We start from the raw sequence: 25,502 nt of genomic DNA, 5'->3' as shown, positions 1-25,502 counted from the left end.
GCCTTGTATCAATAATTGGGAGATAAAACAATTTAAGTATGAGTATTTGGTGTATTCCATTATATGAATTATTGTGCAACCAAAATATGTACAATATTCAATATAGCTATAAGTTCATTCTCATTTTAAAGCAACACTCATCAAGTTAATATAAAAAATAATCAAATGTGAACAAATACAAAACTAGGTACCTCTTGTTCTTGGCCCATGCATACCGTTATTTTAATCTGACTGCCATCTAGTGGCGGAACAAGGGTTGGGGCTACAGCCGACGGTTAGAGGCGAATGCATTTGCGTTATTATAACCTAACAAATTGGAAATTGTAATTGGTTGACCATCCCAAATTCAAGCTTTGTGTTCAGCGCTTAGGTATCGGAAAATGGGCGTTGGATTGGGTGTCTATGGCGTAATATAATGACATGGTGTAATGTAGTTCTCATCTTTAACTAAGAAAACTACCATTCCCAGTATCCGGTTCCGGTTTCACCAGCAGTCACGTGACAATTATCAATGGCTCCCTTCTCTTGATGTAGGCAGCTCAGTGACATTAAATTATACTGTATTCATTGTTTTAAAATATTAGCCACTGAACCCGATTTGGAGCTACGATGCAGAAGATCAAGTCTCTTATGGCCCGACAGGTGAATGAACAAAGTGTGATTGTTTAAACATGTGAAGCATATCTCTTTGGCTGAAGCTAACAAGCAAATGACGTTGTGCCAACATGCTAGTTTGACAGTTCATCTCCAGGTAGATCAGATTGCACAACATCCAACAGAACAGCCATATCTTTCAGTGCATTTGCGGCACTCTTTGGACATTACGGTGCCTATTTAGATGTTCTTCATTGTCGTACTATGTTATCCGTCTGAGATGACCTAAAATAACAAGACCCACACAATCAGAATGTGGGCGGTTGGGGAAGTTCTCACCTTGCAATGTAACGTTAGACTTGCTGCTTGGCTGGTCGTTTGTTTCTGAAATCTTGTTTTTCATCTAAATTGACCTAGATTACTGCTGCAGTATGCTGTCGTTCTTTCGTTGACAAAGCAAGCACCTCAAAAATGTTGTTCACTACCCTACAGGCTTGAAGCAGTTTCAATCTTTAGGTGTTGATGTGAATATTTTGATGTTTTTCTTTCCTTCATAGGGCCTTAAAAGTCCTCAAGAAAGCATGTCAGATCTCAGTCCTGTGGAAAACCTGAGGATTCCAAGCAAGGTAAGCTTTCAGAAAGTGTTTATTAATTGTTGTTTTCCTGACCAAACCACATCATCCTGTATGATCCTATTCAAAGTAAACAAACCACAACTACCAGTTACCAGAATTGGATGTGAACCCACTGTTCCCAAGACCAGTGACTTTGGAATGCAGTCTTTCAAATGTTGTCAACTGTAATAATAATAATAATAATAATACTAATGTGTGTATGCTAATAAAGCTTGATAATAATTATGCATAATGATAACAATAATACACTCATAATAATGTAAACAAGATGTTATATCCCATCCTAAAGTATATCGGATATTATAGTATATCAAATATAAACAGTTTACTTTATGTCAGTATTAAAGTAAACAGGATTTTGTCTTTATTTTTATGTGAGTGACTACTCAATATGCACTTATTCTTATACAAATATTTACAATATTTGTATTAAAAGAAAATATAACAGTAGTTGTCATTATTCAAAGTTATGAAGATATCACTCACTCACTAATGTGAGTAATGAGTCCCTTATTCCAAAATGATGATCATCCCCATTTGTGCTATTATGTCAGAAAGCAAACCTATTACCTTTATGCAATACCTATTACATTCTTGTGGTTGGCTTAGGTGTAACTAGTATACATTCGAGCGGGTGAATTATATTGGAGTCTTTGTATCTTTAGCCTTGCCATGCACGGCTCTTAAAGAAAGTCCATATGCTGTCAAATCACATCGCCTACTAATATACGATCATTGGCTCAGGCAAACCCACAATCATTCGTCTTCATCTATTTCCAGAAGTTTAATTTGTAACCAGCGTAGCCAGACCAGGAGAAACTGCACCAATGGTCTGCATAATGAATTGACTTTGTTGCTCCAGGGTAGCGAACTGCCGGCAGTAGATTATCCTGACTTCTTCAACCGCACTGCTCTTTGAGTTGCACAGCTGAACGACCTTGGAAGGTGACCAGCGCTGTTTATCCTGAGTGCTTGGTCATGTTCACACAACTCATTCAACTATATCCCATTTCTCTGTGTTTCCTCAAGTGGGTTTATATTTGCAGCTCTCGGACCAATGTAAAGAAGTCACCTTGAGACTGTGTGGGTGGTGCAGGGGGAATTTAATTCAGTTGTCTTCAGTGTATTGTATGTGCATATTTATTTATATGCACACTTGCATCTCTTCCGGCCTAACTACTGCATTTCTTTTTTTTCAATGATCAACTCTTGTTTCTTGAGAGGGGTGTAATCTTTTGTTAATATTTAGCCACACTTGCTGCATATGCATATCATACTAGATTGTTAAGAAGTCTCTGACTTCATGTCCTTTTGCCTAGTTTGATTATAGAGCCTTTTAACCTGGTATGAGTGTGTCTCTAGTCAGAAAGCCCGAAGGCAGGGGTCTGTTATCTAGATACTCAGACTAAAGGGCTTTTTATGGTTCCACGTTCTCGCAACGCAATGACCACGCAGACGCTTTGACGCAGTCGTGAACGTTTATGGTTTTGCGCCGGGTTTTAGTAAGCGGACCAATCACAGCCCTTGATGCTGCGTCGCCTCGACGGAAGGTTAATTTTGGGAGGTGCACGTCAGGAGGTGCACGTTTGCGGTGGACACAAGGAGGGCACGCAAGGACGTAAGGGGTCCGTAACCGCGTTGCGGGAACGTGGAACCATAAAAAGCCCATTAAGCTCTTTCAACCGATTGCATTGCCTATTTTTTTTTATCCAGAAATATCTACTTTGTGTCTGACATTCTGGGAGAGTGCAGTCACGCCTGCTATTAATGCCAGCCTCCAGGGATCGCTTGTGTTCAGATTTTTGTGGTTTGAAGTATATGCTATACTTAGCAGCACTTTGGCTGTAGCAGCTATATACAAAGTAGAAAGAAAAATTTGTACTTCTTTTGTGGCTAACATTTGTTATTATTTTCTGATTTCTCCTTTTCATTTAAAAACAGATGGGATAGTAGTTATTATAAAAAGCACAGGCATAGGCATAGATAAGTGCTCATAGTGAAAATGCACCATGCAAACGTGATTTGCATTAGGGACCACCTCCAAATGTAGGACTCTTGCGATCATATCTTGCTAAAATGGAATGACCCAGGATGCATTTTAATATCAAATGTGAACCCAGTTTTCATTTTTTAATCTCAAAGTTGGAAGAGAGCGCAGCTCCTTTTGATGTCTTCAGTATTTTTTTCTTTCTTATCATAAAGCAATGATTTTACTTTTCCATTTGATCAAACTTTATTGGATTTCTGTCCATTTGTTTGTCTTTGTTTTTGTACATTTAGTTTTATTACGCTTCTAGACCTTACTGTTGCTTCTGGCTACTTTATTTGTTTTGTTATAAAAAATAATGTGTGTGTGTGTGTGTGTGTGTGTGTGTGTGGAAACGTGCACCCATGTCAAAAACAAGAGGAACTGCATTTGCGCTTTATCATCTCACAGTGTTGTGCAAATACATTTTCTTCTGATATTTTTATACCATTTGACAGGCCTATACCATTCATATAGATGGAGCCAGGGGTGTAGAAACCTCTGTATTTCCCAATGCCCCCTTGTTGGAGATATTACAATGCTATAGGGGCTGATGCGTATTGATTGCCAATCGTTTGCATGGATGAGAGCAAACCAACAAAAACAACCAATGGCTTCAAGCATGTCTGCCTATGGAAGCAACCCCTTTTTGGCTTGCAGATGGCTGCGGCAAATGCGGCCAAACTGGATATGCATGTGACACAGCAGTAGCTGTAGAATATCAGTCTTCTTACTTACTTGTCTTTATAAGAAGGAAGTGGTGCACGCAGCTTCACTTAACTCGTGCTGTATCGCAGGACAGATTGGATAAATAAGGAGACGATTCCCGGCAGTTTTCTGCATGCATCTTAGCTGGCGGCCTTCATGGAGGATCCACGGTTCCTCTGTCCTGTAAGTGTGGACTGGAGAACACCGGTTCTCCTTGCTTTCTGCAGTGACACACTATGTCATGTAGGTGTGACTTTATAAATGTTAGGATGGTTACATTGATTTTTGAAAAACGATGACCCCAAGTTTAATAGATCATCCGTCCAAAATGATGAATGTATGTTTAAAAAAGTTGACTGCTCTTCTCCGTAGTGAGCTCTGCGTGTGATGACTGCTTGTAGGGGATAAAATAATTGAAGTGTGTGTGCATATGTGTGTGCGGGGGGGTGTGTGTGTGCATGCCAGAGAGCAATGAATGCCTTGAAGGAAGAGTAACAATCTGCCAGAGTCAGTAAACATTTAGTTAAGCCTTAAGCGTTTTCAACTGCTCAAATATCGAGATGCATGTGAGATGTACCTCACAGATAGTGAGATGCTGCGAAAGAGTAGAGAGAGGGAGAGCATTTGTGCTTTGTAGGCTGCGTGACATTATGCTTTTGCGTGTGTGTGTGTGTGTGTGTGTGTGTGTGTGTGTGTGTGTGTACGCATCATGTGTATCATGTATTGCTCAGTGGAAATACCCCCCAACCTCCTTCCTGAGAAGGAATTTGTCTTGGCCCAGTTCGTGTGACTGTTGTGTATCTATGTGGGGATCCTCTGAACATGTAGAAGGAGAGGCTCCACAGTGTTTAGAAAGCAGTTTAATGGGTGTGCACATTTCATGTTCCAGGCCACTAATAGTAGAATTCTCTTCACTAGTTTAGTCTACCATGTGTGCCATGGTAAATAAACGGAGCAGATCCATAATTCATCCTGCGATGATAACTCAGTGAAATGTTTTTTTCAAGGCTCACTGTGTTCGTATTCATGTTGCCCATAACCTTAGCCAGGACAATGTATGCTTTGAAGGCCTGTTTTATCAGAGTTATTTAGGCTAGCTAAAGGCAACTAGGGTGTTGTAGAAGGTGGGAGCTGTTGGCTCGATTTAGAGGCATGGTGAGAGATTTTACAACATTTGCTGGCGTGCTAAAGTAAGCCATCATGTCTGTGTGGATACAAAACCCTAGAACCTGGAGGTTTATTTTAGTCTAATAAAAAACCTTGCACAATGTTGAACCTTGAAAGCAGCAATACTCGCATACTAAGGAAGCCTTGGTTTTTTAGAAATCTTTCAGGCGACATTAAAGCTCTGTTGTAACCAAGGTGGACTTGGACCGATGAGTGGATCCGAATGCCACTGACGTCCACGCAGCACCTCCTGCGGGATATTGTAGTTTTGCTTTCTATTTTCAAAACTGTAGAAATGTAAAGGAAAATAAAAGTTTATTTACAAGGCGACTCAGCAGCAGTGGTCTCTGCGGGCTCCGATTGAAGAAGGGATAAGACGCACACTGTGCGCTTAATCACACACATTAGTGCCAGCTGAACCTTTAGGAACACTACAAGGATCCATCCTTGGTTCTGCTTGATTCACTTTTAAGAAAACATCACAGGTTGATGAATTGAGCAGTCTTCCATCATCCCTGTGGTGGTGCTTTCCTTTGGACCTGGACTAGTTCAGCAGGCCATGTCATTACCCTCCTCTAGCACTAGGGGTCACTCTCACCCTTTCTTTTGCATGCAGTCTCTCCATCAGTGCCTTATCTCTTTGTTTGTATGAATTGGGACAAAATAATACAAAAGATGTTCCTTTGTTTAATGATCTAACAATAATATGTTATTAATAAACCCCCATCTCACTAGGAGCCCAAGTTCAGCTCAGAAAGGTGTTGTAGACTGCCGTTCGACAAAATCCTGAAAGTTTGCTGTGCTTGTCCCACACTGGTGGAACGAGCTCCCCACTGACATTAAAAACCTTCTCTATCATTTGCTTCTAAAGGGTAGCACTTTGTGCAGTTTTCTCATCTGATCAATTGATTGTACCCGAAATTCTTGGAATTTCTGGGTAGCATCTTCATGGTAGAACGCCCTTTATTAAGTAAGTCACTTTGGTTAAAAGCTAAATATATGAAATACATATTTGTCGAGATCTTGCCGCGGTCTCGGGACATTGGGTTGGGGGGAGACCACTCCACCCTAGAGCCAAGTAGTCCTGTTCAAACTGGAACCCCTCTGTTTCTATTTTGGAACAAGCACCGCTCCAACCCAAATCAATTAGACGATGCGAGAAGGGGCGGCTGACGAGTGTAAGAGAAGCTTGCACCCTCCACGTGGGTCAGAAATGTAATTCGCCTCAAAGCAGTAGAAATGCCGCAGGGTCCTCCTCCTCCTCCTCCCGTCTGCCATTGTGTCTCAGGTCCCTGGGACGACAACTGTCATTAACCCCTTGATTAGTGGCTGATGAGAACACATCGGGATATTAGGCGCTCCATAAATATTCATCAGCTGTCACACGGGGGTGGGGGGGGGGAGTGTCTCTGTGTGTGTGTGTGTGAGACATCAAAACAAATTAATGAAATCCATAGCGGAAATAATTGCCACTCATCTCTGTCTCTATTTAACCCAATTCCACCCTTCCTCCATCCCTCCCTCCTCTTCCTTCTTCTATGCTTTTGTTTTCCCCTAGGCTATGTATTCTCTGCTATTGGTTATCCGCAGCTGTGCTTTTTGTTGCTGTTGTTGTTATTGTTGTCGTCGTCGTCGCTTCACAGAAGCTTGGCGTTGCACCGCCTCTCGTCCCCGTGTTAATTGCAATTGGCAACTTGAGACATGAAGCCACTTTGATTCTGTTGACGCGTTGGATGACACACGCGTGTAGAGGGACACCGCAGATAGAGCTCACGTTTCCTGTGTTTTTCTCCTCTAATTTAATGACAAAATTGTAAATAGATAGCCTTTTTGTTTCACTTCTGTGCATGTTTTCTTTTTTTACACAGAATGGGTGCAAAGTTGTTTTAAGGGCGGGTGGACATGATGAGCTTGGGATGTGTTGGGGTTGGCGAATTTTGATCAAAGTCACCACCAGTGATCATAGGCAGTCCCCGACGTCGCCGGGCGTCGCTTCATAATCAATCACGGTGAAATCAAATGATGTGAGGTGATTGTTTAATCTAATGAAGGGGGGAGGTTGAAGAGCAGTGGGCGTATGTTTGTTGCCATGACATCTAATTTGATAAGGATCTAACTTTTATTATTAATGCGGCAGTGGCTGAGACTGAGCTTTTTAAAAGATAAACTACAGCAGGAGTCAACACATGAACAAGAACTATTTATGGTTAGCCACTTTTCCAGATTTAAGCTTGTAGTATTTACTATAAAAATGTAGGAATGTCAAGCTGTGCAGCAAAGCTCATGAAATATAGATCATATAAGCAGTTATTTTTGGTTCTTAGTATTTCCAGTGAATCCCACCTCAGGATACCTTCAACTTTCCCTCAGCTCCAAAGGGGCACGTTTTCTTTTGTACTTCACGGGACTGAATAAACGTCTTGTTTTGCGCATTAAGTTAAAAGGGCAAGTGTTTGTGTGCAACGCCCCAAATTGGAACCCAAGTACCCCTGGTCTGTGTGGCTGTTGGTGTTTACGGCCTGCCTGATCTCTCGCAGCTTTGTTGTGTTGTTAGGCTTTTCTTTGCACTCGGTCAGCAATTGTGTGGAATCAATAATCTCCCTGAGACGACGCGCCCACGTAGAGTGCTAAGTCAGTGTTGTTGACGTGTGGCCAAATATCACTGCTTCATTATGCTCCACCGGACCAATGTGTGGGAAGCGCGTGGGGTGGAGGTGAGGCGGTGGTGGTGGTGGTGGTGGTGACGGAGGAGGTGGTGGTGTGGTGGGGTTTAAGAACTCTTGATCTTGAAGAGCTCCGTGGCACCGGAGAGCCCCCTGGGAAGGATCTAGGTCCCGATCAATAGCTCTCTGATGTTGCACGGGGTTGTTCCAGAAAGTTCTCCTTGGTCTTGTCGTCGACTGCTTTTTCCCTCCCCCACCCCCCCCTTTCCCCCCTCGCTTATCTCCTCCCAACACCCAGATTAACCCCCAAACAAGCATCGGGAAAATAAGATGCAATTTGCTGTTAAATCCCTAGTTAAATCGTTTTTTTATCACATTTATTTTTCATTCTAACACTTTGTTTCTCTCGCGGTCTCTCCCCGAAGACCCTCCCCCCCTCCCTCTAATTCTGTTATGTTACACTCGTTCTCCAACCCCCCCCCCCCCCCGTCTCTCTGAAATCTGCAGCACTTCTCAAGAACATAGCCTTCCTTTTCTTACTTTCTAGTTTTTCAAACGCAAGACGTGGTAGTTTCGCGTACATCGCCATGCGTCGTCCTACCCATAATGCATCTACACCATGTATGTGAGCGATGCGGGGGTGGGGGGGGGGTGGCTGCCAAGGAGAATCAAGGTGGTTTGTCATGTCTTCTCCTTAATGGTGTTCCGGGTTCCCCCACTAACTCCCAGGGACCCGCGTGTCCGCGTCTCTCTCTCTCACCTCCTTTTGTGCGTCTCCTGCAGGAGGAGCTGCGTGAGCTAAGGGAGCAGCCCATCGACCCCCAGGCGGAGCAGGAGACGATCGAGAGCATCGCCGAGGTGTACTACTCCTGTGACTCCTTCGACATGGTGAAGCACGAGTTGGAGGTGAGCCAGGGCCTCCTCAGACCCACTTTGACTCACTTTTCAGGCTTGTTTTCTTTTTTCTTCTTCCCACACGTTTCTCCAAGGAACCATTTAATTCGGCGAGCACACATACAGCCCTGATTGGATTAAGCTGAGGGGGTTGCTTGGTTTAATTCTTTACAGACTCAAAAGTGATGACTGCAGCGCTCAACTAAACACCTTGTACTACATAATCACTGTTGGGTGTGTGTGTATGTGTGTGTTCATGAGGAAGGGGGTCCGTCAGGAGTAGGCAAGAGGGGGCGACAAATCAAACAAATAGTCCTACCGGAATTAATAGTGATGTTCCGGTTTAACGTTACGCAGATGGCCAGCATCGAGGTGCAATTTTCGAAAACCCATGGCCCTACCTGGGGGGGTTACTCTTGCCACGATGCTATGTGTGCGCATGCGTTTCCTCGTGCGTAGCCTCGACTTCCGCACCGACGGATTGCGTAGCCCGACAGGAGAAGGGTGTGAAAATTCATTAGATTCATCCCGGTATCACCATGCAATCTGAAATGAGTCTCTCAGTCAAGAGGAAAGTAATTACCCATCATTCTCTGGCCCCGAGGTTGGTAATATGTTTTCACCAGCCCGCTACCGTCTGGGCGGGTTTGTTTACTTTTTCACCTGATAACATCCTCCCCCTCCTCCTCCTCCTTGTTGATTAATTTGACTGATGAGGCATCAAAGCGTGTGGATTTTTTTTCTTTTTGCGATTTCAAATTGAGGTGCGCTTATGCTGTTATTCAAAGGAAATACGAACTGCATTTATGCTGCCTGCGAGACCGTCTTCACAATTTTCTCAAATATCTATTGTGATATCTGTCATACTTAGTGCTGCTCATTATTATTTCTGCATCATCTCAAACGGAAAGCCATTCCTGAATTTTGGGCGGCAGCATCAGTGAATGCTTCAATATGCCATATTTTGGCTGTGCCCCCCATCTACTATATTTCATGAAACCCCATGAAAGCTTTAACTTTCTTGGAAGTTTTGAGTTGAGTCATTCAGGCTCTCAAACTCGGTCTGAGGTTTGTGTGTGTGTAGGAGGGTTCCACCAATGCAGTGTCTTCACGATGCGGTGCTTTACATACATGCTATCTGTGTGTTTTTCAGAAACTTCCCCGTGAGCTGGACCTTCAGGAGTTGGAGGATCAAAGAGATACACTGAAGAAACAACAGGCTGCCGTGAGTTCCCTGCCCCTATTACACCGCTCCTCTCTCATAAACACACTTCCACACCTCGACTCGACCCAGGGACGGTGTGCAGAAATGTGCCATGTTGTGCTTCAATATAAATATGTTCACATGCTGCTGCTGGATCATTCATTTGATTATGTTTGGTTAAAGGAAACTCCCGTCTGGATGATCAAACCATCGTAACTGCCCATCCTGGCTTCACTAAAACATCAGTTACCAATATCAACAATAAACAATAATGCATGAATGTATGAATGCACGAAAAGCATCGATGTAAACAATAGCGGTATAGGCGTTTGGTCCTTGTGTTAAGACATTTTCTAAAGCATTTGTAAGGTAATTTCACTGTGAAAATGTCCACAAACTGCAGATGAGAGCATATTTGATTCCAAAAGACAAAAGTGCCATAGTGCCAGTGTTTACATCCTTCGCACGCGGACGCACGCTAGACGCTCTACAGCAGCATGGGTCCGAGGAAAGAATAACATTGGTTACGGATAACTTAAGCCTCTTCAATTGACTGCTTAACCACGGGCTTGACGGGGGGGGGGGGGGGGGTCAAGGGACGTCATACTGTGGGCTGCCCATGACCACTGGGCCTCAGAGCCTGGCAGCACCACCCGGGCTATTAATAAATGATGGAGAGGACCTGGAGAGTGCTGCTGCTTTTTGTTACCTCAACCTCCCATTCCCCCCCGTTCCCCCGCTCCGCTCTCCTGTCACTCCTCTCCTCATCTCCCTATCCGCCTGTATCTTCTTTCTTATCCTTCCACTCAGTCCCAGGGAATAATTCTTTCTCTGTCTCTGTCTCCAGCTGTCTTTCTCTCTCTCTCTTTCTCTCTCTCTCTCTCTCTCTCTCTCTCTCTCTCTCTCTCTCTCTCTCTCTCTCTCTCTCTCTCTCCCACCCATTCTGTTTATATGCCTCACTGCTTATCTGCCTCTTCAGCCTCGCTCTGTGGCATGCCGGGCTTATCTTCCTCCCTCTACCTCAACAAAGTCACCCTCACTCTTCGCCTACCCCACCACACCCCCTCCGTCCCCCTCACTCTAGCTGGGAAAGGCGGTGGTGGCGGACCAGTTAGGGGTGGCACGGTGGGAAAGAACAGGTTTTATAAATCCTGATGGAAGGCCTTTCATTTTCAATTGACAGTTTGATTTCCATTCATTTTCTAAGCATCTAATGTGTCCCCATAAAGGTTTAGTTGAAGGACAGCTAGACAGACACCCCAAGCTTATTGCAGACAACACAGCAAACAGGCATGCAATGTAACACACAAACATTTCAAAACGCCTGCCGGGGCTGAAGTGGACACAAACACACACGTGCCCGTCAACCCACTCGCCCGCACGCTTGCTCACTCTCTCTCTCCATCACTCAAACTCACACACACACACACACAGACGCACAAACAGATCACCATGTGTAAAGCTCGAGCCCCCCTCTTGTGCGATAGGTGATAATCAGGTTGATCACCGTGAAGCCTCGCCCACGCACTGCTTCTCCCGACACCATCAAAGGCTTCTCAAAACGATATGGAGCCCCGCCAGCAATTTGTGTCTGGTTGTGTGTGCCCAGTAAGCGCGTTCCTACACACGTTATGCATGTGTATGCACAGGGCTTTGTGCATATGCTCCTATCTCCGTCAGCCACACCACCCCCGCTGATATTCCTGCCAGAGGTATCTATAGATGAATGAAGCTTACGGCGGGAACCAGCAGCATAACCAAGCCCCCCGCAGCCCCCCACACAGCGGCATCGCACCGGGGCTGGGGCATGAGCTCTCTCCGCTGGGGAAGGAGGAGAGGCATGGACGCTGCGTCCTCCAGCCAAGCCGGCGGCCTAATTAGCATCCCTGAATAGTCCCGGTACTGGCCCGTCACCTGGCTAATTGCCTCATCTTGTTGCGTGTCTATGTGGCCTCCGGGTGAACACTTTCAGGTTTTCTGTGTGTGTGTCTGTGTGTTTTGTGTGTTGATTGACGTGTAGGGCCGTGGGAGCCTGCGTCCTTTCATGTGTTTCAATGCATTCACCCTGACACACATATGCAGATACACACAGGCATGCGCTCGCGCAGACACACACACACACACACACGTGCATGCACACATGCACACTCACAGGCGCACACACACAAGCGCGCACAGACACACACAGGCGCACACGCACACACACACACACATACACGCGCACACACACACAGGCACACAAGCGCACACGTTCACACACACACACTCACACACAGGCATACACGAACCCGAGCAAAGACACACAAACACACACACACACACACAGATTAGAGAGGCGTGACACCTGTGGAGTGTATATGGGTAGACTCACAGCATGTATCTTAATCCTCAGCAGGTTTGAAACCCAAACAGTTAAATACAGCTCGACTAATACAGCTAGCCCCGTCCACATGGAGCCGAAACGGGCGAAAACGATCCGGTTTCGTTTTATGCGGTTCAGGAATATCTCCGTAAAGGTGGAGTCATTGCGAAACCGCATCGAGCTGTAGAAACGCTGTAGTAAATATTCGAGGCGCTGGTTCTACTCAGAAAAAAGTGGAGCGCATCAAGCCTGCGCACATACAGCCTGCGCGCTGTAGACAAACATTCAGTCACGAGGAGATTCAGCCTTTTAAATTGAGCAGAAATACATTTTAATGTACAGTTAGTAATTCAATTTATCAAGGGACTTTATTTAATGCCACAAAAAAAATACAAATAAAATAATAAATAACTATAAGCAACTCTGACGTCCCCCAGCTGGTGGGGGGCTAATGACGTCATCGTTTGCGTTTCAGGCGTCCACACGAATCCTAACACGAAACCGCATAGGTCCGGTTAGATTCGAAACCACCCCCGAGGGTGAATGTGCGTTTTTGGGCACCGGATTGGCCGGCTCCGTCTGGACGGTCGGCCGAAACGCACAAGACTTATGCGGTTTCACCAAAAAATCGCCTCCGTGTGGACGGGGCCCAAAACCCAGCATTTTACTGTCATGTCTTCCGATCCTATTTTTGGAGCTTCAGTCCGTGCGTATGCACTGATAAATTATTTTAATTAATGTATCCTATAGTATTTTTACTTGTACTTAACTTTCGTTTCCCCCGCATTTAATAATATTTTCGCCATTGTGAGCTCGGTTTTATAGGCACGTTTTATTAGCCTTTTCTACAGAAATCGATGACATAGTTATTTTTACATCCAAGTCAAATCAGTTCTTCTTCTCCTACAGTGTTCTCTATCTGACAGGCTTGACATTCCAACAAGTATTATCATAACATCTTTCATCTCCGGCCATTAATGCCGGCCGATGTACTCTAAAATGTGGAATCACATTTCACGCCTACTTTTCTCCCTGTTGCCCTAACCTGCTGGCACTGGGTTACGTTACAGGTTTTTTGTCCACCTCTTCTTTAATAGCTTTGATTGTAGCGATAATAATAATTTTCTCAGGTCGCTAATTCTTCAAATTGGTGATCTATATTGGTGAACATTTCCAAAAATATCTTTCGATGTTCTTCCCATTGCCTGCTGCAACGCTTACCCGATGTACTGCTGATCCTTGTCTTGCTGTTAAACTACTCCCTGTCTTGTGCAGGGGATTGTATGATGGTGGAACTCTGTATATCCGTATATTTCTCACTCATTACCTCACTCAAACCCTTACCACCTCACTCACTTGCTTGTTCACTCAAACACTAGCACACTCACTCACTCAGTCTCAGCGTTGAGTATGAATAACAATGAAGACAGTGTGTACAATGTAAGACAATGCGAATGAACATTGTAGTACTTGTAGTTCAGTTTGACTCAAGTCTTTGAGAAACAGAACAATCTCTAAGACTTCCACCATTACTTAGTTACCAAATGTTTTATAAACGTGTTTCCCCTGCGATGATTTAACAAATTGTTGTGGTATGTGATTGGGCTGAGGCCAATATTTTTATTTTATTTCTTAATTAGGCATTGTGTTACTGGTCTCCTAATTAAACATCTCCCTCCATTAACAAATGAACAGGCACTTGCCAAACAGTCCATATGGTTTTTTTCTCTGACCATTGGCTAAATGCGTCGTTTGTATTGCTTGCTTACAGCCAATATATTTAGTTAATGGTGAAGTAGGTTTTTGAATGTAAAAAATATCTTAGTTATTCTAAGTCTTGTTCCAAACTGGTCTCTTTCTGTTGATTAATGGAAACCATTTGACTTATAAAGAACAAATTAGTTGAGTAATGGGAATCATCGTCTTGACTTCTTGGTTTTATTTCAGGGAGGCAACTCCTACATGATGTAAACATCACCTGCAGAGATCTTTGTGAAGATACAACTCCCTTGATACCCAAGGCCATTTATGTGTACTGTTAAGCCTAATGACGAGGAAGCATTGCTTCCATTGCCATGGTCTTAACTTTAACCAACAGGTGGCGCTACCGGTTTGGTTTTTGAGTAATGTTGTAAGGTGGGGCAAAGACATAACCGTTTGTCAGCCAGCCAACACACAAGGATGGGATGAATATGAAATCCTCCATTGTTGTTTCATCACATTTTAGCTGTGTGAACCCAATCACACCAACACACCCACACACATACGGCCACACATGCTCAGTCCCTCACACATGCACACAAATAAGCGCACACATATATTGAATTATAAGCAGTGTTTTCTGGCAAACTGCTTTCACCATCTGCTCCCGGCTTTAGTTAGCGAAATTCTTATCCTCAGTGCATGCATGTCTCCAAACAGAAGTTCATTCAAGCTGTGTGTGTTTTGTGTGTGAGTGGGCCTGTGTGTGTGTGTGTGTGTGTGTGTGTGTGGTATGCTCATAAGTGGCGAGATAAACTTGGCGACATTTCTTGCATAAGATCATGTGTGCTTCAGCTGCAAGAGACTACTAACAAGCCTTTCCCTATCTGCCCCAGACAGGTCAGTCACCCGGACGCAAAGGGTTTTATATGTTTTGGTATTTGCATTTAATCTCATTAAAACAGGGTAGACATTCCGGGCTAAACTCTGCTTTAGAATATTTTCCCGATGTGATTAAAACTCTATACTTCTCCCGTGCAATCTTTCTAATTGCAAAGACTTTCTGTTCTTATGTATGAAGGGGCACAAAAGTCAACTCTGAAAATGAATATATATTTATACAAGACAACATTGTTTTCCATCCACATTTTTTTAAGCTGCAGCGTTTAAATGGCTGTTTAGGGGAAGGAGGAGGTCGTGTTGGGGTTTAGCGTGCCAAAATATTTCATCCCGAAAATGTAAGACCCACTGAATAAAACATCAACTATTAACCAAATGCTATGCCCTTGCTTTTCCCAGGATTTTTCTGCGTAATTATATATTTTGTAATCATAAAATGCTATAGCTTCACTAAAGGATCCCAGCTGTAATGGGTGGCTTCTCCGCAAAAAATTGTGATGTTGATTTGCAGTAAATGGTGGAGAATTAACAGCAGCTCTGCCCACTGTTTGACCTCATTTAGTTTCTCAGCGCTGGCTCGATGGCATCCTCTATTCAATTTGGACTTTTTTTTTTTTTTTTTTTACTTTGGCCTTTAACTTTGCCGTTAACCTTTTCCCATTAAAATGAAATGTGCGCCTTTACAATCGCACTGTTGGACTACTCTTTTCATGGCCTCAGTGGAAAGGTTAACCATCAGGAAAATAGAAGCTCACTTTTTATTCATTCATTGATTGAAGTTAAACATAAGACGATGCTACATTGTCACATGCGTTTGACAGAGACGACAGCAACACAGCAAAGGCCTAAAATCGATGGTTGGGAGAGTGAAAAGTCAATGCGTCAGGGGTTGGAATCAGGGTCAGTTTTACTGAAAGAAAGTGCAGCTATTAATTCACTGGAGGAACACTTGAAGGAAAATCAAAGGGGAGAAGGGACAAGAAGAGACAGTGTCTCTGTATCCGAGGGTCTTAACAGTGTCTCTATATCCGAGGGTTTTGAGGTTTTTTGTCTCAGAGGGATTTAAGTTTCTCTGTATCACAGTGTATTGAAGTTGTAAAAGCAAGTATGGCATTTTGTCTGTGTTCACCAAAGGGCCCATTTAAAAATCCTTTGTTTACCCGCCTTCTTCTGATTCTCCCTGTTGTTTTCTTATTCTTCCAGGTGTCCAAAAAAGTTGCAGATCTCATCCTGGAGAAACAACCGGCATACGTCAAGGTGGGTCTTTTTAAACAAAGTTTACACCTTTTCGGTTCTCCCTCAAACCAATGATCTCATTGCTACTGCGGCCGTTTGTTTTTAACAAAGTACAGCGGCTTTTCCCTCTCTCTGGGATCTGGTTGTGTGCAGACCTGTGGCTCTGCCCGTGCCCTCACTTGATGGGTTTCTGTGTTTCAGGACAGAGAATTAGATGAGGTCAGAGTGCTGTCGCCATGGAAATGGGATGTGTGGGCTGTGCTTTTTGTGTGTGTGTTCACAAGGGTAAAGGCAAAATGATATCGTTGTTGTCATTAATGACCCTACTCAGGCCGGGGCCACTAAATATCTTTTCTACCGACTGTGGTGTAGCATTGGCTGGTCTGGCGGGGAGATAAATGTGTGTGCGTGCAGGCTCTTGAGTGCCTACATGGGTGCTCTATCGGTCTATTTTGTATTCAGCCCTGCCTCGGTCAATTTCGATTCCGCAACTCCAAGGACCGTGAGTGACACGAAAACAATTTCGGAAAGTGTACTCAACACAACATTTGTCGACCAGAACACGCAGTGATGGTTACTTTGTTGTTTTGAAGGCTTCTCTCTTTTTCCTGTGGCTATCTTTCTTCACTGCTCGCAGATGCACTGGCATCAGGGCATGCACATTAGGTTGAAGTCATCCACATGGTTGATTTAGGAGTTGTCATGCTTTTATGTTTATGCTTGGAAATATCATCAGAGATCTTTTCTTGCCATATCCATATCCAGTGCCAATATGCAATAAAAATGTCAACAGGTCTGGCATTTATTCGAAACTTGTAATCAAGAAGTGTCGCTTTGAGCTCATTATCCTCCATATGATGAACTATCAACCATTAGTTTTAACTATCAACCAAAAGTGAATTTATCTTCGCTTTCATCGTTGTCCGGGTAATAAAATTGCCAGATTCTGCATTCACATAGCGTTCATACAGCCCAAACTTGATGACTGAGCAGGTGTTCCCTTCAGGGCTGACCCCTACAATCATCGTCATGACGATCAACTCATCAGTGGAACCCCAAGTTGCAGCCCTAGTTGCTGTCAATAAACAAGTGGCAGAACATTGATTTTTCCACACCAAAGCAGCATTCAATCACCCCCCTTTATGTAACAAGCACGGATTAATGCGTCGGCTCACTCAAATGCCCGCTTGGTGTGAATGGAGACGCTGACATCACGATGCCCAGGGCCCGGGTCTAACTGTTGAACTTTGCAACGTTAAGACCTTTAGCCGTTGGAGGGCTTCATCACCGTGGGCCTGCGTGGGGGGTCTAGGGGAGCGCAAGAACCTCCCTAGGTCTCCACTGGAGAGGCATTACATTAGTAACTCATCACTGCCGTGAGGCGGTGCAAAAGTGGGCCCACCAACATCATGTATGCAATATTTGAGCCCAGTGCAATATATATGATGGGATATGCTGTGCGATCACGTTGTTTTGCGTTTTAGTATCGTGTGCTGTTCGTATTTATAGTGCTCTTGTTACTTAGATTTCATTGTCTCAACACTATCCTACTGCTGGCCTATTGCAGAGGTGCTGGCTCTGCAATTTCCTTTGGGTTGAATGAAGTCTTAATCTGATCTGGAGAGGGCTGTTGTTCTGAGGAGGGGGGTGGAGGGTGTTATAGCGTGGGGTTAGGGTAGCCATAACCCTACGATTCAACACCCTTTGAGCGGCTGCTCCTGGGGTCAGACCTGGAGAAATGTTGGGTCAAGTTTGTTCATTGGAAACAGGATCATGCCACTGCTACGATTCTCGAGAATATCTGTATTATTTTCTTCGGGCACTATATTTACATTTCCACTTATCCTTTTATATACTCAATAAATATCGGTCTTTAAAACAATATCCATGGATATTCAACACAACCCAAAGAATGATTGCACCACCTTTGCAAACATTCTATGAAACTATGTAGGTGACCCTCATGTTACCCTTCTGTCCTTATCTCTCCTAGCCAGGGTGTATTGGACACCTTGAGGATTAACCACAGGATGGTCAGTAAACAGATGAGACAGCAGAGGCTGAGGTATAACCATTAGAAAGGAATCTGCGGCGCGATGTGCTCTGAAAAAAAACCAATGCTCCTCTCAACACGAGTGGAAATTAATGAACTCTGACTGCTAGTCTATTGATCTGAAGTGGCAGGGCTTACGGTCTGCGGCCTGTCCTTCTGGGACCTTTATCTAACACTTCTCGATTGCCCTTTGGTGTCCTATCCAAAGGAATTGGGTGTCCTATATTCACCGGCTACGGAGGCCGCTGTGGCTCCCAATTAAACGTGCTGCCTTCCGACTCCCAGCTCGAGAGTGACGGTGAATTGACTTTGAACGAAGTCGGCTGGCAGCGTATAAAGTCTGGTAATGCGCTGAGGGGGAAATCTGTTTTCTCATCTGTGCCTGCCGGGCATTAAGTGTTTCGGAGCGTCTAACCTAAGCGGGATGCTTTGGAAAAATAACGCATTGGCTGTTGGAACTTCCCTACGCAAGCGCTGGCTCCATCTGGTTGACGGGGCAGCATGGTCTCCTTCATCATCAGCCCTTATAGCTGTTACAGCGCCGCTGGGCCTTATGCCCCAACAGCAGCATCATTAGAATGTGGAGGGGAGGCTGAGGATGTGGAGTGGGCAGCCGGTGCATAGTCAATGTGCTGAAAGGTCACAGGGTGCCACCGGATCCGAATATATGAATAGAGAAGCCCAGCACAGAGAAACCTTCGTCTGGCTCAACATCTCCTCCTCCCGGCTGACCTTCACATCACACTACCCTGGACCCGTCTCTTCACATGTCCAGAAGGACATGTGAGTCATTTTCTTTGCCCTGTTCTTTCACCTCAGGGGTGCTAGCGTTTGTTTTACAGTGTGTGTGTACATGTGTACTGGATGTTACCTTAGTCATGGGCGCCTATGTGTCAATGTCTTTTTAACTCACTTATTTTCCTCCATGCTAAACCTCCCTCTCCCTTTCTCTCTCTGGTTGTGTACTGTTCTCTCTGAACTAACGAGAGCTGAACTCACTGTGTGTGTGTGTGTGTGTGTGTGTGTGTGTGTGTGTGTGTGTGTGTGTCAGTGTTGGGCTGATGTAGCATAGGTCACACACAGGACAGCTAAGAGATGATGTAAGCAGGTGTGTGTGTGTGCACAAACCGTAGTGGATTACTTCTTCAAACTTGATGTGCACGCATGCTGCGGTGTTCAGGATTAGGGCTGTGATTGATCGTGGAGGCAGCGGCGAGGCCATTTTGTTGCCAAGCCTGTGATGAAAGCAAAATAAGACAAATGGCCTACATTTAAAATGCATGGGACCAGTTCATTGTGCCTCAAGCTTTCATGTAGTATTTTCTCTTTTGTGCTGATTTTACTTGTATTTAGCTGTCACCTTGACCTTTGGCAAGGATTAAAAATGTAGTTGGGTCTATTCTAGGCCTTGTGTTGCCGGTTGTGTTAACAGTGGACGTACGTCGACCCTCGGGTCTATTGATCGTTGAGTCCAAGCTCAGCCAGGGTACAGGGATGTGTGCCGGTGAGGCGATGGCCTGGTGTTCTCTGTTGGCGGTTCTTTGAGCTCCGCTTGCAGTATAGTGGTTCCTTCGTGGCAGTGAATCCTGTCCCTTCCAGCATGCACACCAGGAGCTCTCGCCTTGTTTGAATAATCAAACCCTAAACCCTATAACCCTTTGAACCAAAACCCAACCCCTAAATGGCAAACCCTTACCTAACCCTAAAACCATATATCCACCCCAATGCGAGTACAGTGAACAGTGTATTAGTACATGTAAAAACTAGTCAGTAATCAGCAAAAATTGCTAACCAATTGGGTATGATAAACATTGAAATGAAAAATGCTTCAAGTGAAAAATGCTTTCTTTTGAATGGTGCATGAATTTATCCCTAAACACTTATGACTTCTTCCAAAGTCATCCCTTAGTCTCGAGACCCATCCCCTCGAAGGATGTTTTTGGTACGAGGCGATATCATCAAACCCTTCCTCATTTGACACTCGGACACCGAAAGAGAATGACAAACACTTGCGGAGCACAACCATCGGATAAATGCCCCATCTGTTGAATCGGCCCTCTTCAAGCGGATCTTGGAAACCAGTAACCCGTGTAATTAGGCGGTTTAGATCATGAGGCGAGATCCCTTCTCAAAGGGCCCCATTGATGTGCTCGTCACCTATCAATGGGCCCTTTCATGCTCGAGTAAACAGGGCTGCCCAGCGATTGCCGCGGCTCGTATACTTTAACCGCACGGCTGTCTAAGATATGACAGTATTACGAGGACGGAGGCCTTTTGTTTGTCGTCCACACAGCATCAACACAACAAGCCTGGGAATGTTTTTTAAGAGAGGAGCGTGTGCTGACCTCAGGCGGTACAGCTGGCACATCAAAACAACAACTAAGTGAATATAAGCCTGTTGATTTGCGGTTGACGGTCCCCTGAACCCACTCTCGCCCCCCCCCCCCAGGGCCACACCAGGAGCCTGCAAAGCCTTTTTTACTCTGCTGTATCTCTGTGACTTAACGTTTGCAAATGTTAGACATAGACGTTAGATATAGGAAAACATTTGGATGGGTAAAACGCTAATGCGTCGGGAACGACCGTGTTCATCATTCTGAAGCGTCCTCAGCAGGGGGGCAATGCTCAGAGAATGTTGTTAATGCAAACATTGTGATCGTGTGTGTGTGTGTGTGTGTGTGTGTGTGTGTCAGTGTTAATGTGCACAGTGGATTATTTGTGTGCAGTGGTGCTCAAGATGTGTTTTTCGACTGCTGTCATTAGTTCGTTAAATCCCTCTTTCCAGCAGTAGTACACACAAACCATCTTATCTTATATAATATTGCTATTTATGCCATTTGGAGGATGCTTTTTTCATAATATTCTTAAATTGCATACTTGTCACTAATCACTATGTCACTATTTGACAATGGTTGGGCCCCAGTAGGAAACAAAACCTCTCACAATTGCCTGTCCTGTCGTTCTGAATTTATCGACCATGTGGCCATTCATTTATTCATTATCATAATAGTTGGGCCACTGTTGCTATGGTTTTTTTGGACAATCCATCAGAAAATGGTAATTCTCCCCCGTGAGTTTGGGAGATGTCCACAGTTTTCCTCGGACAGATGTCCCAAAGCCCTCAGGTAATACGTGCTGCCCGGGCATGACCTTCTGGGCACCAGAGTCAAGGTCGTCAGACCAACATTTATTCACTTCAGGGGGAAGGAAACTGCACACTGAGCAAGCAAACCCTCCTCCCCAAGGGCTCAGAGCACAGCGGGGCCACATTACGGCCCAGATTCTGGAGTGGAATAATACACTCGCACCTGCAAGACCACGCTTAAACAAGAGGCCAGGTGCCCAGCATCAGAGCACTTCCATTCCCCTCAATCCAACTCTCCTGAGGGGAGCAATAGATTACATGCCAAAACTGTCAACTGCTATTCAATCTTTTCCAAACGTTTCATCATAATAATAGGGTGTTTTGGCTTCTGACACTATCGCCGTTATGATCCTGTGTGTGGCAGAGGAAAGATATTCTCCCCCTAGTTATCGGCAGCGACGCTGTGAGAACAGTAGGACTTGGCGCGCTGGGGTACAGCTGGCTAATGGTGTCTATTCTGTTTTTGCAGGAGCTGGAGAGAGTGACTGCGCTTCAAACCAATTTACAGCTAGCAGCTGTCATCTGCACCAATGCAAGGAGGTGATTCCCGTTATTTTGTTTTACTCGCTCTCTCACAGCCGAGCCCATCTTAACTGTCATGCCTGTGGAATATGTGTCAGGGTGGGAATGGGGGGGGGTATTTCGCACATTTGTCATTCCTTTGATAATATTTTGCATGCATGACAAGAGCAATCTGTTTTGTTTTTGGGCGGCGTGGCGTTCTTTGAAGCGGTGCCAACACTCTGTCTTTGGTTGTTACAGGCAGCTGGGCGTGTCCAAGGAAGGATTCACTGAGGCCAGCCTGGGTCTGTTGGCCAACCAGAGGAAGAGACAGCTGCTCACGGGACTGCTCAAGTCGCTCAGGACCATTAAGACTCTGGTGTGTTTTGGTTGTTGGTGTTATTATGTTTTGGTGGTGTGATGCTGGAATTGAGCTCGCAACCTGTGTTGCCACAAAGTACCTGTTGCCTATATCCCTTCTGTTATTCCTACTCTCTCTACATCTTCTCTGGATCTCTGTGTCTCTCTTGTTCTCTGGCTCTTTCTCTTTGAGGTATATACACACGCAAACATCTCACTGAATGTAAAGGGCAAGTCGAGTCGGGGTCTGGCTGATGTTAACCAAGAAGCCTCTTAGCCTCCCGGCTGGTGCGTCCTTGGGATGAACCCCCTGCTTGACACCCAGAGTAGCTCCAGGCCCTGCTGTTCCTAATTTTTGTGCTGACGGAGCGCCCTGATCTCCGGGTGAAAGGCTGCAACACAGATATAACCCCATTCAGAGTAAACATCAAGAGGAACTCCCCGCTAACACTCTCTCTCTCTCTCTCTCTCTCTCTCTCTCTCTCTCTCTCTCTCTCTCTCTCTCTCTCTCTCGTTCCTTCTCTCCTCGCAGCAAAGAACAGATGTACGACTCAGTGAAATGCTTGAGGTATGGTTACAATTCTCTGGTTGCCAACTTACACACACACAATCAGAGTTGTTCCGCTGCAATGGTCAACCATGAAACTGTAGAGATTTATACAAAAGAACCGGATCAGTTAAGTGCTTAAAAAACCTATTTCCTCACATGGTTGGATAGCCTACTACAGAGAACGCTGCTTGTTAACCTTCCCACTGATGTTCTCTGTAGGAGGAAGACTACCCAGGCGCCATCCAGCTCTGTCTGGAGTGTCAGAAGGCCGCCAGCACCTTCAAGCACTACAGCTGCATCAGGTGGGGACCTTTCACTTCTTCCTGTAGCAAGCTGCAACGTGCACAGAGCGATGTCCGTCAAATATTGAATGTGTATCCACATTTAAAAATGGATGCCAGTATTGAATGTAAAAACGATTCCAAGGTGCATTTATCCAAAGGAATCCTGTGACCTTTTTCAGCAGTAATACCCCAACACAAATCGTAACGCATACAACGCCAAGGTGGGCGTTGTATGACTCAAGCAGTCACAGAACCCCCTCAAATAGGGTGGGACACAGCTGAGAGCTTGGCTGTAGGGTAGTCACCTTGGAACACAACCCCTAATGTACCCGGGACAACGATGGGTCATGTGCAGTCTGCAGACCAAGCAGTGAAAGGAACGTTCAGTGTCCTTGCTGAATTGTAGTTTAATGTTTTTTATATTTTTCTCTTCCGCTTTGAATGCAAAGCTTTTCCATCCGCAATTCATTACACTGAATCATTCATAGAGATCTTTGAGGTCTTTTTGCAGCCTTCATATATTTTCTGTGTTACTCATAACGTAAAAACTGTTGTATTAGTCACTTGTATTTAGCACTTGTTATTAGACTAACTAGTGCAATGTTTATGGCATTGCACTAGTTAGTCCAATGGGTCGTCAGACACTCAAATGTCTGACGACCCATTGGACTAACTAGTGCAATGCCCGTTCAAAACATGGCTGTTTGGAACAGGGCCGCTCGCTTGCCTGTTGCTGCTTGCAACTTTTTCGAGAACCCGCTCATCCGAGCAACCTCACACTCCGCACTGCCTCACACTCCGCACTGCACTCCCTTGGGCCCCGGGGGAAATACACACGCCGAGTGGAAGTCAATCAGATGAACCGTGGTCGGGGAAATCAAAGCACGTCCGTCCGTCCGTCCAATTACATTTTGATGCATTGACTGTCCCTCAATGACTCTTGAAATAAGGTTGAATGTCAGTGCAGTATCGTCTGGATGCGTTGCCTTTAGAGCCTTGTGAGTTTTTACCTAGGCGGCTGCGGCTCCCGATCCGAGCAGCTGGCCCCATGTTCCACTCTGACACCCAGACCCATTTCCAAACATCAAAGTTTTAATTTGGGAGCTGAATCGACTCTCCTGTGTCCTCTAGGAAGCACTCTGCTCTCAGTTCCTCTATGCTTTTTCTCGTCTCATTGTCCTTCATCATCCATTTCCCCAGTTAAATTTTCCTTTAAATTTTCCCATGCTCCATTTATCCTCCACTTTCGTAATCACACTCCAAAAGAATGCAACGGTATTATATTGAAAGTTTGCACATATCTTGGTTGTACTAGACACGCAGAGGAGGAAGCAGCTGACTTTAATTCGAGGGAGGGCAGTCCATCTTCCTCCGCCTTTTGATTTCCTTGGCAATTGTTCCCCGGAACAACTCTCCGTTGTTACCAGGTCTTCAGTGATTAATCTTCTTTTTCAAATATAAAATGGTGTAATGATTGATTTTTTTTTTTTAAGAATATTGCATAAAAAAAATCTGTTTTGGGAATTATGCAAATTATTCTAACTGGTTTGACCAGAACAGCCCTTTATGGTGCAATAAATGGGTTTTACAGTGCCCGCTTGCAGTGCTCCCCTACAAATAGTAGAGCAGAATCTCTGTAAAGTGGTAGACGTAAGTGAGTGGATATATCTCTGTTGTACAGTTCAATGGCCCCTGGCACAGGGCATGAAACGGTAATGTGTGTAGGTACAGATTTATGTTCTTTGTTTATGCTATCTAAAGGTAACCTTGAGTCTTCACCTGGAGTCTGTGTGCTTTGTAGACGATGCGTTTGAGGAGAGAATGGTGTTGCTTGGAGCGGTCAGGGTGATGCTTGCAGCGGTCACGGTGATAATTGTTGTTTATATATGAAACATACTTGCTAGAGACGTCTTACTGTTTCTGAGGCAAGATGGCAAATGTTCGGATTGTGTGATAAATAACTTTGAACACAATCCGAACAAGCCACAATTTAGGCAAGTTTATAGCTACATGTATCGTATTAGTTGAGCTATAAGTTCAATTTTGGATGTAGCATCTGTGAGAGAGCGAAAAGTATAACACACTGAAATCACTGCCCACACACGCAGATCTGTCTCGGAGCCAGAGTTTTGACAGTGTTGTCTTCCATTATATAGAGATCAGGGATTCAGCCAGTGTTGAGTGAATCTATTAGAAGACGCCTTTAATTTCTTTCCCCCCAGGGATGCAATTTGGTGGATGACTCACACAAACACAGCCTTTCTAGTCAAAATGCGTACTTTAATACATTCAGTAACTGCGAATGACAATAAGCAAATTAATAGATTTTAAAATAAATAACACCCTACTCATGGTAGTCTTAAGGTGTCTTTGGATATTTCAGAGGACCCTTCCACACTCTGTTGACCTGACCAGGTCGTACAGGTGGCCCTGTTCTAGCCATAACTTTATATGACCTATTGTATCACCACGTGGAATGGGGATGGGGGGTTGGGGGTGAAAGTGCTCTGCGCGCCTTG

The 25,502-nt window shown here is 44.7% G+C and overlaps 1 protein-coding gene across 4 annotated transcripts in view; it reads left to right on the top strand.

Moving 5' to 3' along the window:
* The first annotated feature begins 512 nt into the window (after positions 1–512).
* The window catches only part of vps50 (VPS50 subunit of EARP/GARPII complex), a 101,407-nt gene continuing 76,417 nt past the window's right edge, over positions 513–25,502 (top strand). For all 4 annotated transcript variants that reach the window (XR_013812314.1, XR_013812315.1, XM_079748793.1 and 1 more), the window contains exons 1-9: positions 513–642; positions 1,152–1,220; positions 8,577–8,699; positions 9,841–9,912; positions 16,058–16,111; positions 21,758–21,828; positions 22,051–22,168; positions 22,682–22,717; positions 22,919–23,001. Coding sequence is in view for 2 of the 4 variants with exons in the window: in XM_079748793.1 (XP_079604919.1) it covers positions 610–642; positions 1,152–1,220; positions 8,577–8,699; positions 9,841–9,912; positions 16,058–16,111; positions 21,758–21,828; positions 22,051–22,168; positions 22,682–22,717; positions 22,919–23,001 (659 nt within the window). In the remaining 2 variants the exon portion in view is untranslated. The remainder of the gene's footprint in view (positions 643–1,151; positions 1,221–8,576; positions 8,700–9,840; positions 9,913–16,057; positions 16,112–21,757; positions 21,829–22,050; positions 22,169–22,681; positions 22,718–22,918; positions 23,002–25,502) is intronic.

This window comes from Pollachius pollachius (genome assembly GCF_949987615.1).
Source record: "Pollachius pollachius genome assembly, chromosome: 13".
Taxonomy (NCBI): Eukaryota; Metazoa; Chordata; class Actinopteri; order Gadiformes; family Gadidae; genus Pollachius; species Pollachius pollachius.
The sequence above is the reverse complement of the archived record's forward strand: the minus strand, read 5'-3'. Positions and strand labels throughout refer to the sequence as shown.